Here is an 18,507-nt window from a genome sequence, read left to right on the forward strand (position 1 = left end):
AAGCACTGAAACAGGACACATTTCTAATGAATGAAATCCTGTGTTAAAATGGGAACCGTTATCTAATCTGTAAGTTTTGCATTCACATTATTAATGGAAACTTCTTTAATGAAAACAATGATCTTTACTCACATGTACTTAACAAGAACCTGCTAAACATGAATACATTTCTTACACAGACCCATTCTGAACAAAAACGTCTCATGAGCAAATGTATGTAAGACCACATTGTATTCACAATGTACTGTAGATTAATCCGAATATGTTGTCAAAATGAAACACAGTAAAGCAAAAATGTTACATTTGGCTCTATACTCCAGCATTTTTGATTTAAGATAAAATGTTTTATATGAGGTGACAGTATAGAATGTCACCTTGGTCCATAAAGTGCTTTCATTTCTAAACGGTAAAACATAAATGTATGAAAATACCCTAAAATAAAAGATAACATTCTGTTCTGTCGCCTCATATGAAACATTTACTGGAGTATAGAGACATATTAAATATTTTAGCGGAGTATAGAGACATTAAATATTTTAGCTTCACTGTCCAAATACATTCGGAGGGGAGTGTAAATATTGCTATAGGCTACTTAATAGGGATAGGAGTCCCGCTACCATGACAACTTCCGGTGAAACTATAGGGCGCGCAATTCAAATAAATAATCATAAATATTATGGATTTTAAACATTTATGTACATATAAGTATCTTATATCAGCTGAAAGCTTAAATTCTTGTTAATCTAACTGCACTGTCCGATTTACAGTAGCTATTACAGCGAAAACATGCCATGCGATTGCTTGAGGACGGCACCCCACATCAAAATATTTTTCCACCGGCACAGGTTTCATACATTCACATATAACGATAAAATATTCACTTACTTTTTGATTATCTTCCTCTGATTTGTCATCCTCAGGGTCTCAGCTATAACATGTAGTGTCGTTTTGTTAGATAAAATCCTTCTTTATATCCCAAAAAGTCTGTTTAGTTGGCGCCATCGATTTGAGTAATCCACCCATTCAACTTGCAGAGAAAGGAGAAAGCCATAGGAACTGCATCCAGTGAGATAATTTTCAATATGACCTTACTATTGCATTTCTAAGAGGATGGTCTCTCCAAAACAAAAATGTCTGGTTGGTTTTTCTTTGGATTTTCTCCTACCATTTCTATTGTTATATTCTCCTACATTATTTTAACATTTCTACAAATTCAAAGTGTTTTCTTTCCAATGGTACCAATTATATGCATATCCTGGCTTCAGGGCCTGAGCTATAGGCAGTTTACTTTGGGCATGTCATTCAGACAGGAAGTGGAGAAAAAAGGGGCCTAGCCCTAAGAAGTTTTCAATGCAAATCATTACCTAACACTATATATTATTGTTATGGCACGTTTAAGTCTTATCTGAACGTCTCACTCTGTCATGCATTTATTTATTTAACCTTTATTTAAGCATGCTGTCTCTTTCGCATATGAGCCCTGCATGAGCACATGAATAAACAATAATTACACTATACATCTATACTGAATACAGTGTACACATCAATTACACAATACAAATAAACTGTATACAGTATACACATCAATTGCACAATACATGAAAAACAAACAAAAACACGAAAAGCAAAAAACAATCATATGAAACAAACACATTCTTCAGTAAGGCCCTCTAACATCCACGTGAATTTGCATAAATACATATTATGCAAATAATATTAATGTGGCAGCCTGAGCCTTGTATGCATACATTCATGTAAAGATATTCATGAGCTTTTGGGGACAGCTGTTTTTCTAAGCCCCACAATGTGTCTGTATTAAAACAATGAACGTTCTGCTGAGTTTGAGTTTTTAGCCGAGCCTAGTGTAATTGCTCTGCTACCAACAGCATTTCTGCTGATGTAAGGGAATTTATGAACATCATAATAACCAGCTTTATTGGTGTGGGAGGAGGGAAGATATGACAGACTAATCGCTACTCACACTGAACACACACACACACACACACACACACACACACACACACACACACACACACACACACACACACACACACACACACACACACACACACACACACACAAACACTCTCTTCAAAATTAAGTCAGCTGTTGTTATGTCAGATATCAATGCTATGATCTGTAATGACAAGTCATAATAGCTGCCATTTCAAACTTCTGATGGCATCATCCCAATGGGCACAGACGTCATTTCAACATCTAGTTTTGATTTAGGTTAAAGGTATGGTGAAAAAATACGAAATGCCCTGACGTTGATTACTTTTTGCAAATCCAATCAGTTTTCCACGTTGATTCAACGTCATCACTTATAAAAAATACAAATAAATGATGAACAATGTTGATTCAACCAGTTTTTGCCCAGTGGGATGTCGGCTATGTGGTGAGCGCAGCCAACCAGTGATGTCCTATTTTTGTTGAGCAGTGCCTGTATGTATTACTGGGGATTTTGCATTAATTAATTTGTCATCACAACGACTTGACAACTAAGCAAAGAAAATATGGATAAAATGTAATCAATTATTCAAACAAAGAAATCAATAATTTCCCTTTCCGGATATGGACCCATGTCTGAATTTCCAGCTACTGTACACTCCTGATTTATGAACTGTTTATGCTAGATTGTGTACATTACTCTAGTTTGACTCTATGGAAATCCATTGGCCTCAATTTCCATTTCCCCCCTCAGTGTTCAGGGTAACAGTATGTCAGTAGGGTGTGATTATGCCCTAATTCTAAATTAGATGAGCTCCAACCCTGGAGTGACATCCACCCAGGCACTCCCTTCAGTAATGAGTCTCTCTGGACTGGAGCATCCACACCTCTAATAGGAATAGAGGAATATTAAGGCAGGCTTGAAAAAGGTGAGCAGGGAGGGTAGGGGAAACAAAATAATGGAACAACTTTGGTAACACTTTACTTAAAGCTGACAGGAAAAATGTCTTATTTTAAAGCATATAATATGTTATGTCTCTGTACAGTCTGGTAGGCAGCTTTAGACTGCTACAGTATACTCAACGTTTCTCCAAGGTATGCCAGGAGGTAGCGTAGCAAATGCTCAACTGACTACAAATGGCTGTTCTTTAGTCAGGTATCAAGTGATGAGGGACACTTTTAACACTTATACTGAAACAGCCAACCTCCAATGTTGAGTAACTCCCCACATTGTTCTGTCCACTGAGTTTTACAGGATAGACAAAGTGCAGTTTGACACTTTGCTCACTGGCCAAGGTTACATCCCTCTTGACTCACGTCACGCCTCGGCTTCCCTCTGCACTTTCCATCCAACGTGATTTCAGATAGACTTTTCTATGTAATAGGCTGCCAAGGAGAGACTTCATCAGGGATAGCGATTCCTGTTTTTCACGGTACATATCACACTGATGGTGGAACTCCTTTGTCAAAAACCATGCTCAAATCAAAGTCAAATCAAATCAAATTGTATTAGTCACATGCACCGAATACAACAGTGAAATGCTTACTTACGAGCCCCTAAACAATAATGCAGTTTAAAAGAAATTAAAGAGCAGCAGTAATTAAAGAGCAGCAGTAAAATAACAATAGCGAGACTATATACAGGGGGGCACCGGTAAATTGAGGTAATATGTACATGTAGGTAGAGTTATTAAAGTGACTATGCATAGATGATAACAACAGAGAGCAGCAGCGGTGTAAAAGAGGGGGGGGGGGGCAATGCATATAGCCTAGGTAGCCATCTGATTAGGTGTTCAGGAGTCTTATGGCTTGGGGGTAGAAGCTGTTTAGAAGCCTCTTGGACCTAGAATTGGCACTCCGGTACCGCTTGCCGTGCAGTAGCAGAGAGAACAATCTATGACTAGGGTGGCTGGAGTCTTTGACAATTTTTAAGGCCTTCCTCTGACACCGCCTGGTATAGAGGTCCTGCATGGCAGGAAGCTTGGCCCCAGTGATGTACTGGGCCGTTCGCACTACCCTCTGTAGTGCCTTGCTGTCGGAGGCCGAGCAGTTGCCATACCAGACAGTGATGCAACCAGTCAGGATGCTCTCGATGGTGCAGCTGTTGAATCTTTTGTGGATCTAAGGACCCATGCCAAATATTTTCAGTCTCCTGAGGGGGAATAGGTTTTATCGTGCCCTCTTCATGACTGTCTTGCTGTGCTTGGACCACGTTAGTTTGTTGGTGATGTGGACACCAAGGATCTTGAAGCTCTCAACCTGCTCCACTACAACCCCGTTGATGAGAATGGGGGCGTGCTCAGTCCTCTTTTTCCTGTAGTCCACAATCATCTCCTTTCTCTTGATCACGTTGAGGGAGAGGTTGTTGTCCTGGCACCACACTGCCAGGTCTCTGACCTCCTCCCTATAAGCTGTCTCGTCGTTGTCGGTGATCAGGCCTACCACTGTTGTGTCATCGGCAAACTTAATGATGTTGTTGGAGTTGTGCCTGGCCATGCAGTCATGAGTGAACAGGGAGTACAGGAGGGGAATGAGCACGCACCCCTAAGGAGTCCCTGTGTTGAGGATCAGCGTGGCGGATGTGTTGTTACCTAACCTTACCACCTGGGGGCGGCCCGTCAGGAAGTTCAGGATCCAGTTGCAGAGGGAGGTGTTTAGTCCCAGGGTCGTTAGCTTATTGATGAGATTTGAAGGCACTATGGTGTTGAACGCTGAGCTGTAGACGATGAAGAGCATTCTCACATAGGTGTTCCTTTTGTCCAGGTGGGAAAAGGCAATGTGGAGTGCAATGGAGATTGCATCATCTGTGGATCTGTTAGGGCGGAATGCAAATTGTAGTGGGTCTAGGGTTTCTGGGTTAATGGTGTTGATGTGAGCCATGACCAGCCTTTCCAAGCACTTCAGGCTACAGATGTGAGTGCTACGGGTCGGTAGTCGTTTAGGCAGGTTACCTTAGTGTTCTTGGGCACATGTTGGTATTACAGACTCGGACAGGGAGAGGTTGAAAAAGTCAGTGAAGACACTTGCCAGTTGGTCAGCGCATGCTCGCAGTACACATCCTGGTAATCCGTCTGGCCCTGCAGCCTTGTGAGTGTTGACATGTTTAAAGGTCTTACTCACATCGGCTGCGGAGAGCGTGATCACACAGTCTTCCAGAATAGCTGGTGCTCTCATGCATGTTTCAATATTATTTGCCTTGAAGCGAGCATAGAAGTAGTTTAACTCGTCTGGTAGGCTCGGGTCACTGGGCAGCTCTCGGCTGTGCTTCCCTTTGTAGTCAATAATGGTTTGCAAGCCCTGCCACATCTGACGAGCGTCAGAGCCGATGTAGTACAATTCGATCTTAGTCCTGTACTGACTGTTTGATGGTTCGTCGGAGGGCATAGAGGGATTTCTTATAAACTTCCGGGTTAAAGTCCCGCTCCTTGAAAGCGGCAACTCTTGCCTTTATCTCAGTGTGGATGTTGCTTGTAATCCATGGCTTCTGGTTGGGGTATGTACGTACGGTCACTGTGGGGACGACGTCATCGATGCACTTATTGAAGCCAATGACTGATGTGGTGTACTCCTCAATGCCATCGGAGGAATCCCGGAACATATTCCAATCCATGCTAGCAAAACAGTCCTGTAGCTTAGCATCTGCTTCATCTGACCACTTTTTTATTGATCTAGTCACTGGTGCTTCCTGCTTTAATTTTTGCTTGTAAGCAGGAATCAGGAGGATATAATTATGGTCAGATTTGCCAAATGGAGGGCGAGGGAGAGCTTTGTATGCGTCTCTGTGTGTGGAGTAATGGTGGTCCAGAGTTTATTTCCCTCTGGTTGCAATACTAGATGATCATTATGAAAGATACTGTATTTGATCTGTAATACTTCAGTGGGAGATTATTGCTTTGCGATAAATAGTAATGACACTGCTTATCAGTGTTCAACAGGGTCACAAGGTTATTTTTCAGGTAAGCTGTTGAGAGTACAATTTACACGTGACACCCACAGATTTACTCTGGATCAAACGACTGTGTGTCCCGGGAGGGGTGTGCCAAGTTCACTCAGAGAACTCCTAGTTCCATTGTAATGCCTTCTGAGCATTCATTAAAGAACAAGAGGACATATTTATGGTTTGCGGAGGCCTTGCAGGAAGTTGGCCTCTTACTTTTGCTAATATTGAGCTTTTAACATGGATTGAACGCTGATCAGGAAAAATACGATACCACGACATGAGCTTATATCATAAAGAATACCACTGCTATTAATATCACATGGAACAAGAATATCAGTTGTTTTTTTACACCATCAAATCCAGTATTATGTATGCCATTGGCCATAGAGATTGGATACAGTAACTGAATAAGAATTGCAACTTTGGCTGTGGCAACCCCAAACAAGACAATCAGTTTAATTGTTTTTATTATTTAACCTTTATTTAACTAGGCAAGTTAGTTAAGAACAAATTCTTATTTACAATGACGGCCTACCCCGGCCAAACCCAGACAATGCTGGGACAATTGTGCGCCGCCCTATGGGACTCCCAATCACGGCCGGATGTGATACAGCCTGGATTCGAACCAGGGACTGTAGTGACGCCTCTTGCACTGAGATGCAGTGCCTTAGACCGATGCACCACTCGGGAGGCAATGGGCTGTATACAACTACAAAGTCTACATAATACACTTTCCAGAAATGGATACAATAAACAAATTAATTAAACGTTTCCTGGTACTAAAGACAGTAATTTACTGTATGTCTGTCTTGGAAAGCATCGCATTAGCTATCAATCAGAAACAACAAGCCATGAGGTGCCAAGTACCTTTATTCACATTAGCCTCATACAGCAGTTTTATTTTTAATGAGCCCAGTTCCCTATGGAAATAACTTCCAGATACACAGAAATGTATAAATAAATACTTCAATATCATTATTTACCATAGATATTTTGTGACTGACAAAAATAATTGTATAAATACTTTTGGACCTAATAAACGAAATATCTCTTCTTTCACGTTACACTATTTCACGTCAATGAAGAACAGCATACAATCTACATCTTTATATGCCTGTTCTGATAATCTTTAATACAAATATAAACACATTTTTAAATATGTTATATCGTAATATATAGTATCTTTATCTATATATTCTATATACAATTTCAAAGCATGACATTCTATGGATATTGGACAAATGTAACTTGGGCTGCTCCAGAAGTAGCGTGGGTTGCCTTCCCACATGATTCATGCAGCCTGGGATGGGGTCTAAAGTTAATCTTAAGAGTGTACAGCGAAACTAAGAGAGTAGGTGCAAGAAAACAGTCTTTAGTTCATGGCTTCAACCAAAGTGTTCCAGTTTAGATTTTTTCTTGTTTAATTCTATTAAATAGTCTGCAATGTTGCTACAATGACAATATTGAAAATTCACTGTATGTGTGCTATAAGAGGTCTTTGTCTAATTCAATTACTTTCATTCTTCCCATTAATTCTAATTAGCCTATACCGATTGTACAATATACTGTAGTTGACAAATTCAATTGCACGTCAACGTCTAAGGGGTTCTTGTGTGGTAGGTTAGAGTGCTATGGTGGTAAACTAAGGACATCAATCACGATGCATGGACTGAACCCAGGCCGGGGTCAACAGCAGGTTCTGTAGGTGTGGGTTCTAGCATTAGGACATGGTACCAAAGACTGGGTTATGGCGGCAGATGCTGGGGCCAAACTCATCGTAGTCCTTTTTTGAGTGACAAACCTGGAGAAACTCAGGCTGTGAAGGAAAAAAACAGAATACAAAAGCAAGGAGCAACAGGGGATTTATCTCAGTACTTTAGGCAGATGAAAAAGGTTGGATAACACCAGACACAGCATTATTACAGATGTACAATCTTAATTTGAGCCACTTTGCTACAGCAGGAAAATAATCCTGCAGCAACAGGACATTTGAATTATTATGTAGATGTAATTAATGGACATTTTTTTGTAGGAGTTGATCCATTTTTCGTTAGGGCAAAGTCAGACATAAAGTGGAAATAACGAACTTTAGAAGCCTTTTTAAACCTAGAATACACTATTGTGCAGGAAAATGTTCAGCAACAAAAGAGTAATCAAATGAAGATCCTACATCTGTAGACTGAGTACTGTCTACATATTGATTCTATATACACATTAATACAGTAGACATTTGTGATAGTGAATGATAATAATAATAATAACAGAACTTGTTAACCTTCGCAGTATAACCATGTAGAAAATGTAGTGTGTATCTGTGTGTATGCGTGGGTGCGTGCTCTGTGTGTGAGTGTGTACATGTGCACTGTGTGCGGTCTTTACCGTAGAGGCAAGCATGGATCCTCCAAACCACACAGCATAGCGCTGCATGTGGTGTGTAACCACCAGGACCTCCATGGGCTTGGGCTGAAAACAACAGGAAAGTAGACAGATTACCATCCATCCTGAGCCCAGTTTCTACCCTGCATCACAATAGCCTGGACAATGTCAGATCTGTATTGCCAACTCCTATGATCTTTGCCGTGCCAAACATGACCATAGGAGGCAGGAAAGCATGAACAGACACACCTTTATCCTTCCTCCACTGAGCTCCTCACTCAATTTGAGCCGGGCGTCTACCGACCGCTTCAGGTCTCTCTGCAGCCGCCGGCCAAAGTCTCTGAACATAGTGGAACCGCCGGACAGGACAATATTCTGTAATGTGTCAGTACACAACACAACTACAGGGTGTCAGTTTTCTAGCCCATCAAAACAATAACAACACTTTCATTCATCAAGAAGTAGTCAATCTGGCTAAACACACAATCAAGAGAGAAAAAATAAATAATTGGTGGGCGCTTATATTTGTCCTTCTTTACACATATACAAGTATGTAATTTATACGCATGTGTGAACTGGAAATGTACTTTTTTAATATCCCACTTTCCCTGAGACACCCATGGAGTGTGGGATCACAGCCAGGGTCAGTCATTATGAATGATGCTCCTGGCGCAATTAGGGTTAAATGCCTTTCTCATGGGCACATCGACAGATGTTCAATATTTTTGTGCATGCTTTCTGTGTCTAGTTAGGTTTCAATGTCATCACAGAATTAGGGCTTTATCACAAATTATTAACTGAGTGGTTCGAGCCCTGAATGCTGATTGGCTGACAGTTGTGGTATATCAGACCGTATACCACGGGTATGACAAAACATTTATTTTTACTGTTCTAATTAGGTTGATAACCAGTTTATAATAGCAATAAAGGCACCTCGGCTTTGCGTCGTGCCTAAGAACAGCTCTTAGCTGTGGTATATTGGCCATATACCACACCCACTCTGGCCTAATTGCTTAAATAACAACCCTTGAAAGGTGCTGATATCAAATGTGTAAAGGCTACACTGGTCAGGTCTCAAACCCTAATGAGAGCGAGCGAGAAAGAGAGAGAGGAAAAGGCTCAGGGAAAAATCGGGACACTCATTTGACCTTAATTAAATATTGACGTTCAGCGATAATAGGGGATCAACCAGCGATCCTCCGTCATTACAGGTCGAGGGGGTCAATCGTTTGTTAACAAACTTTAGAGGCTTTGGGAGGAAATGTATCCCGTTGTTTGGATTGGGCTGAGCTGGAATAACTTCTGGGGCAATAAAATAAATATTGTTCTATATCTATTTTTCATCCCTCTCTCCCTCCCTCTTTCATCCCTCTTTCCATCCATGTTTTGCCTTTCTGAAATGAATCCATTTATTACTCGTGTCAGAGGAGGAGATGAGAGCCCAGCAGCAGAGCGTTTTACTGCAGATGACCACCTTTCAATTTGTGAAGAAGATGGTTTAAGCTTATAGTCCACCTCAGGTGTTGTGACTCGTGGGGATCGTTAGGATGCTCAATGAATTGTTAAATGTATTCAATTGCCCAGAAGATTGCAATATTTTATTTCAGGCAGTTGGTTCACTGGGCTATTACAAGTTCAATGACTTGTCTCAATGTTTTTTCATAAATACCCCAGTTTGATGTTTTAATTTGATATGCAGATCAGTGGCATGGGGATCATAGACATTTATAACACATGAGAGCAAGATAATTTGCACTCATTCTGTGTTTAGAAAAAATATATGTTTTGTTGGCATGATCCAAGCTAAATGAAGAGTAGAAAGTGAACTGAAATGGCCATTGAATAAGTCAGCTGCCGTGTTCAAGCCCATGTTCCCTCATTGCCTCCACCAAGGCCAACATGCATCTACCAGTATGATAACAAGGTGTACACTGACGCCTGGTGGACAAAATATGAACAACTATTCAGAATCAAAACTGTCAATACTAAATGTATTGCAGAGCAAGTCTGACATATTTAAAATAATCTTCAAATCATATTCTTTCTTAAATGAATTGTTAAACTGGAAAGACATGCTTTTCCCCTATCACACAATCAATTGCAGAATGTAGTGTTGAAGCCATACCTTATATAGAGGTCTTCTGACATCTATTGGACAGTTCATTATAACCTCATCAACTATATCTGAGATTGGCTGCATGAAGTCTGGGTTGGCAAACTGTAAAACACAGGAGCAGATTTAGTGGGTATTACATGTGAATGCTTAAAGCAAGGTCCAATGCAGCTGTTTTTATCTCAATATCAAATCCTTTCTGGGTAACAATTAAGAATATTACTGTTATTGTTTTTAATTAAAATGTTCCAAAGAAACAAAAATAGCTTGTTAGCAAAGAGCAATTTCTGAAGAAAGAATTTAGCTATGACTGTCCGGGAGTGGTCTGGAGGGGAAAACTGAAAACTAGCTGTTATTGTCAGATAGGTTTGGAACTCTTTCTTATTTTAAGTCTATTAACTAATTTACCGCCTGGTGTTGTCACCAGGCAGGCCAAAACGCCATCCCACCAAAACAGGCTGAAATATTAGGCTTTCTTTTCAAACAGCTCTTACACCAAAAAGGCATTATCATTCCAACCTCAGTGTGTAAATATGTATAAAACACATGGAAACCATGATTTTGACTGCACTGGGCCTTTAAATGAGAATAATGTTAAATTTGTCAACTTTATTCTGCACAACAATTATTTATATATTTTTTTACTGATATCTTACATGACAACAATTGGTGCTTTCTTGAAGATACTCATTTCAAATGAGTATTTAATCCAATTGGATCCTTATTGGGTAACAACACTGGCTGATAACTGTTGTCATGTTAGTTCTTATAAATAGTGTAGCATAAAATAAACGCTACCCATTATTCAGAATATCAATGAATACCTCTGGATGAAAGAATATTTCTGGACCTAAAAAGCGTTCATATCCAACATCTATGTGGAATTCAGATTTGCTGATGGCATTGATGCCTTTGTACTGCTTGATCCATTTTCCAGGGTCCGTGTCATATTTGGCAAATTCCTTCACAATGTCTGGACAGATGTAGCAGTACCTCTCCTGAGAAAACAAAATAACAAACAACAAATAAACAAGTGTGAGCTTACATTGTCCATTTATGTACATAATGTAGCATCAGTCCAACAACCATTACACCAATCAAAACCTCTTAAAGAGGTCGCTAGGTGTTGCTAGATAGCATCACTACTATTCTCCTCCTCACCTTGACTGCCTTGGCTGTCTCCATGGACTGTTCCGGGGGGATGCCCACCTCCCTCTCTCTGAGGAGCTGCTGGATGAACAAGGTGATGTCTCGACCTGCTATGGGGATGTGTTTTATACAGCTCCCAATGACGTAGCCTTCAGCCTAGCACAGGACACATAAGTTACAATGACTCAAAGAGTCAAGAATCCTAAATATCAAGTCAACAACAGGTTAACATAATATGATCCTGATCATGTCTCAAAGAGTTACTCTATACCTGCAGCATAACTATGAATTTGCACAACATGAAACACTTAAAGCTGCAATATGTAACTTTTTGGGCGACCCGACCAAATTCACATAGATCTGTCATTCTCATTGAAAACCGGTCTAAGAAGAGATAGTTCTGTTCTATGTGCACTATTTCTATACTTCCTGTTCGTAAGTTTCGTTTTTTTGCATCTTTTACTTTCGGTTTTGTGCACCAGCTTCAAACAGCTGAAAATACAATATTTTTGGTTATGGAGAAGATATTTCCCAGTGGTTTAGATGGTACAATGATTCTCTACACTATACTTGTTTGTTTTGTCACAAGGCGACTTATTCGAATTTTAGCAACCAGGAAATGGCGGAGCGATTTCTGCATAGTGCATCTTTAGTAATAACAGGTATACCAGTGACTATTATTTTAAATAAAGTCTATGGAATTGGGGTGGGGGCATTTAGAAAAGAGCTGACAGTGAAGAAGGCATCTGAACAAGTCTATGAACGTGCTGGGATTTTTACGTTAACAAGTGCCAATATATCTCAATATGGGTACAGCACTTGTTTTTCACTGTATGGTATTCTATTTTATGGTAGCCAATTCTATTTTATATATAGCCATAAACAAAAAGTCCACATACGGGATCCCAGCAATAATTGAATTTTTACACAGCATTTTACTCATCATAAACAACAGACACAGAACTTCATGCCATATCACTTTTACAGAGAGGGAGTTATATTTAGGAGAGTCATGTGCACTTAGGTGGTGCGTCTCAATAAGCTAAAGTGGCTACTTCTCCTTGTTTCCTCTCTGCCAGCAACCCTGATTTAAAAAGACAGGACAGCAACCCTGATTTAAAAAGACAGGATAGCTAAAAGCAATATGGCGAAGGCCCACAAGGGAATTTGCTTTGACCTGGAAGAGGGAAAAGCCACCTTGGACTGTTGAGAAACACAGGCAGCCCAATTCTGATATTTGTTCCACTAATTGGTCTTTTGGGGGTGGGGGGGGGGTGGGGGGGTTCAACCCATGTTACAGGGCTGTTTCTATCAGGGAAGGGATAGGATGGTTATAAAACGTCCCCTTACATGCCTTTCCTCATTGGATCCTCCCATTAACCCACGATGCCTTGGATCATGTTGTATATTGGCATTCCTTTGAATTTGGACAGACACACAATCAAAACAGGTCAATAAAGGAGTTAAGTTGGGCTTGCTAACTCCTTCCACTCACAAGAAAGACATTTCTTTTTTGTTCCCACAATAATAGCTAAGCAACCAAGATGGCCTAGCTTTTCTTGAGGAATGCCAACACATTTTGAGGGTTATAATGCCTTCATAAGGTTGGCATAGCACTTCTGTCATGGAAGATTATGGCAACCCCCAATGTTGATGGACGGTTTCATAACAGTTTAACGTGACATAAGACAACATTAAGCTTTCACGACAAGTGTGATTATAAGCCTCTATGACCTATTAGGCCTGCGACCTATTATGTCATAGTGTCTTTTAACAACAAAAAAACTTCGATATGCTTTTGTTACCACAGGTATGGCGTGGGTGACTCCATCTCCGCTGTCAATCACGATTCCTGTCAGTGTTCGCTCGCCTACTTGTCTAGACGTCCATGATGCCGCCAAGGCCAGAACTGCCTGAAATGAACCAGTACAATCACTGAGAGACAGATTTCAATGTGATTAGACCTAGGGCTGTGGCGGTCATGAAATATTGTAAACATGTTTAGAATCTCCAGGCCTCCATGCATACATGCTGCTGATGAATGCCTTTGGAACATCTAAATTGAAAAAAAGTCTAATAAACCCATTTAATATACACCATCACAATAAATCCATTATTTATTTTAGGCAGGTCTAAAGAAACATTATGATATGAAGAAAATGTATTTCAGAAGAACAGAATATGAGTTGGCCTACTGTATGTTATCTGGCTATGCACCCTGCCATAGGCTGTAGACTAGTTCATTTAGCAGACAATATACGCTGATAAGTCTCGTGCCATTATTTTATATGATTTTATAATAAGAAGAATATAATTGAACTTGGCTGATTAAAATGGAAAGGATATTTTTCCCATTCCGGAGCAATGTTGAGAGTAAAAGTGATCATTTGAAACAGGTCCTATATGCTAATATAGATTTTGAGTTAATTGGCTAATTTAGTTGTGAATGATACAAATCTTAGATGCCTTAAAAATCAAAACATAGTTAGGCTGCATGATGTGACTATACGCAATAAAAAGTCGCAAAAAAAGCTTACACTCTGTTCCTTGCCTCAGGTTGCACACCCTGTTCTCTCATCAAGTCGTTCAACCATCAGACTATTCTCAATTTAATCTTGCCTTTACTAATATAGAATATTTTTTTTTATTTAGAATGGCCCAATATCAAATGGGTAGGAATAACAGGAGGCTGCTGAGGGGAGGACGGCTCATATTAATGTACGGAAACAGCGCAAATGAAATGGCATCAAACAACTGTAACCATGTGTTTGATGTATTTGATACCATTCCACTTATTCCGCTCCAGCCATTACCACAACCCCGTCCTCCCCAATTAAGGTACCACCAACCTTGTGTTATAGGAACAGGGAGCAGGGGAAAAAAGACATCATCCTTATGCACTCGAATAGCGAATGGAGGCTGCTTTCCCAGTTTAAATTATGCTGAGGCTAGTCCGGTTTTATAGCAGAGCAGCTGAGAAATAGACCTAAATATAGTAGCAGCTGGGATCCTACTCTTTTTAGTGGAAACCATCAAAAACTCTGCTTTCACACGGGATTGCATATAGAAATGTCTGGGCTGATCAGAACACTTATTTCACGTCACGCATCAACCACTGTTTGAGGAGCATGCAGCCTCTCACTGCACAACAGGTGATATTCCACCAAAACTCTGTATGCTATGGGCTATCCAACCATGTTCCTGCAGCTACCCAGTGCTTCATTTGGGAAACCAAATTAAATCTGTTTGGGAATAGCGATAGTAACATGTTTTCATAGCGCAACACATTTAATTAACTTAAACTGTTGACAGCCCCTATCTCTGCATGCTCGAAAAAGGAACGAAGGAGAGGAGGAGATGGACAAATTCACTATAATTGTAAGCTAACTCTGTAAGCCGCCCTGCACAATCAATGACCCAACAGCATCACCTAAGCCTATATATTCTCTCCCAGACTCATGGATTGATGTTTGGAACGTATCATAAGGTAACCAGTCCAATCAGTATGAATAGTACAGTCCAGATTCAAAGGTGATTGCTAGAATTTGTTTAATTTTGAAGTATAGGCTAGAACAATGATGTACCAAAAACATCCTAAATCTATTTGACCAAGAAGGAGAGTGATGGAGTGCTGCATCAGATGACCTGGCCTCCACAATCACCCGACCTCAACCCATTTGAGATGGTTTGGGATGAGTTAGACCGCAGAGAGAAGGAAAAGCAGCCAACAAGTGCTCAGCATATGTGGGAACTCCTTCAAAACTGTTGGAAAAGCATTGCAGGTGAAGCTGGTTGAGAGAATGCAAAGCTGCCATCAAGGCAAAGGGTGGCTACTTTGAAGAATCTCAAATAAAATATATTTGGATTTGTTTAATACATTTTTGGTCACTACATGATTCCATATGTGTTATTTCATAGTTTTGATGTCTTCACTATTATTCTACAATGTAGAAAACAGTAAAAAATAAAGAAAAACCCTTGAATAAGTAGGTGTGTCCAAACGTTTGACTGGTACTGTATATTGCTATCTAGGCTTACATGGAGTGAATGGATGATCATATCAAATTCATTGTTATAATAATAAGACATGCTCAATACTTATACTATATACTACTGGTATCTAACCATACATGAATGGGGTCATTGGGGTATTACACCTCATTAACACCACGGCAGATCAATAGTGTGAATGGGACATTATTTCTGTTGTACCTGCACTGCGATGTACAGGCCTGGGACATTAAAGGTCTCAAACATGATCTCAGCCAGATACTCTCTGTTCTCTGGCGTGTTCAACGGAGGCTCTGTCTGGGGACACAAACATAAAAAATACTATACAGTCCAACTGAGGCAGTCTAAGAGCAACAACAGCAAAGCTACAAAATAATACCATTTAAATTAGGTCTTACAAAAACCATGCACCTATTGACTGTTTTCATTTTGAAAAACATTGACTAAATTCAGAATGGGCAATGGGTGCATTCATTGATATTTACAAATACTGAAATACCAGTTTCAAAAATAAAAAATAAATACCAATATCTCTATTTCATTCCCATATATGTTACAACAAACAAAATATGTGTTATGGAGTATACTGGGGTATATAATACCTTTACAATAAACTGTCTCTCACCATAAGGAAGCTATGGTCTTCAGGCTCTGCCCGCAGATACTTGAAGATGATCTGCTCCATGAACTTTTCCATCAAATCCCAGTCTTCCACCATCCCATGTCTGATGGGCCACTTTGGAGAAAAAAGGCCACATGGTTACAACTCAAAACCACCCCTGTGGGCGAAAACTGGTCGAATCAACGTTGTTTCCATGTCATTTCAACTTTCAACCTAATGACGTTGAATCAACGTAGAAAACTGATAGGGTTAGCAAAAAGTAATCAGCGTAAGAGCACTTTGTCTTTTTTTCACCCAACTTTTAACCTAAATCCAATGACATGGTGAAATCTTTTGTTGAATTGACATTGAACTTGACGTTGAACTGACATCTGTGCCCAGTGGGACAGATCCTATGAGTAGGATCAATCACCTTGGTTGCATAGTTGGGCTTATCAATGCCTTCATCTCCTATAAAGAAATCCAAGTCATCCACTCCCTTCACAAGCCGCCTCTGTGCCTGGTCTCCTACACCGGCTGACTCCCGTATAGCGATGCCTGAAATGGAAAAACATAAGGGTAACGAACAGGTGTTACATTCTTCTCTAGGCCTCCCGTCCATCAAGTCGATATACATGGACAGATGACGTACCAAGGCTCATATGTTCACACAGCTATCAAGCATATTTTAGAACTCTGTGTTCAACAAAGAACAGATCAAAACAGTCTGAAACTCATTTGTTGTCCGTTCCCTTGAGAAATGAATTGATGGTAATGAGTGAAATGACAGCTGGAGTGCAGTAACTTGCTCAAGGTTACACAGCCGTGTGATGAGATGGGAGGCTACACTGCCTTTAATTAGTGCTTTCCCAAGGCAGAGCTTGATTCAAATCCAAAAACCAAAACCTTAAACTCCAAAACTGATGTAAATAAAGCCATCTTCAAGTTAGAAGTGGATAGTGTTTAAAACATCTGTAACATAAGCTATACAGTATACTTACAGGATGGCATGATAAACTGTGGCTCTGTGTTTCCAGCATATCCAATCTTGGTGTATCTGCATTCAAAGAAAAACAGCACAAAGTCATCATAACACAGCAAAGATTACAATGTTTGCCCCTAAGCATTGTGCAAATATACAACTGAATCATTTATTTATTTTCTGTACCATGGACTAAGCAGAATGCATTTGTCAATATATTCTCTACCGATCAATTTGCAATGAACCTTTCAGAAACAACCGAAACCTTAGTAATTAGTTCCCTATAATACATTTACAGCATCTGGTTCTGTCTCGACCCCAGCCTTTCTGATTAAGTAAAACTTCCAGTTTAACCACACTAATTCATCATGGAGGAAAAATGTATCTCCTCTAAAATGTATATTGTTAGCCAAAACATGCAGCTGTTTAATTCATTGAGATCTTGGAAAATGTACTGCCCGCAGGCTGAGTTATTCATCAAGTTAATCACACCTGTGAGTTTACAGGCCTTCGGATTCAGAAAACAGTACGGCTAAAATAGTCTAAGTTTTAGAGGACACTACAGCAGTGGCCAATGGCACTTTATTTATATTAACATCTTAGCTATAGACCTAAAATACATTACAAAGTATTTATTATTACATATTATACATTATGACATTTTTATAGTATTATTTAATCTTATTCTCAAGTTAACTTTGCAGGCAGGTGCTTTCCACTTGGGTGGCAAAGGTTGTCTTGATTGGTGGCATAACATAGCCTAACGTTAGTAAGTGTCCTTTTCGAGGCAGATCACATACTGTATCTTCAGAGCAAGCTTAGCTGTTTCAAGTAAACAAACTCACCCTGTCCCACAATCTATCACGCAAGGAGGTAGAGGAGTTGCCATGCTCGTGTTGACGATTGTCCTATCGATACTAGAATACCATAGATTATTTGCAACAACTGTATCAACTAGTTTAAACACAATGTATGATTGAAGGTTGGCTACACGGCTGATTGCACTGCCCCGTGCTCGCTTATTTCCCTGTACCGTTATTTATATTACAGAGTATCTATTATATTGACCAGATACTCAAGTGGCCGCTCTAACAATGAAAATAAATGTCTTCAAAAATGGAAGGAAAAGGGGAGGGGGCACGATTAGGTGGGACCATTCTAGCCAATGAGAGGGCAGATACGCGCAACAACAGGCACAACTCCAATATAAAGTGTTTTTTCTCAAAGTTGCCAGGATGTCAAGTGTCCTACTTAAATCAGTACACTCGCAAAAACATAGGCATTACGAAACGTCTAGTCGATCAAATAAGCCATACGTAGAAAATAAACCATTCACATTTTTGTTAACCAAATTCGACACTCTCTCGTTGACCTCCATACAAAAA

The 18,507-nt window shown here is 39.9% G+C and overlaps 1 protein-coding gene across 1 annotated transcript; it reads right to left on the reverse strand.

The window, feature by feature from the left end:
• Positions 1-6,742: 6,742 nt before the first annotated feature.
• On the reverse strand, positions 6,743-18,186 carry actr3b (actin related protein 3B). The gene is made up of 12 exons (XM_029755486.1): positions 17,968-18,186; positions 17,142-17,197; positions 16,574-16,698; positions 16,165-16,275; positions 15,741-15,836; positions 13,334-13,441; positions 11,541-11,684; positions 11,204-11,377; positions 10,392-10,484; positions 8,516-8,641; positions 8,270-8,353; positions 6,743-7,706 (listed from the first exon to the last, which is right to left on the reverse strand). The coding sequence occupies exons 1-12, from the start codon at positions 18,009-18,011 to the stop codon at positions 7,611-7,613; spliced, it is 1,257 nt and encodes a 418-aa protein (XP_029611346.1). The 5' UTR covers positions 18,012-18,186; the 3' UTR covers positions 6,743-7,610.
• Positions 18,187-18,507: the final 321 nt, after the last annotated feature.

This window comes from Salmo trutta, chromosome 6, assembly GCF_901001165.1.
Source record: "Salmo trutta chromosome 6, fSalTru1.1, whole genome shotgun sequence".
Classification (NCBI taxonomy): Eukaryota; Metazoa; Chordata; class Actinopteri; order Salmoniformes; family Salmonidae; genus Salmo; species Salmo trutta.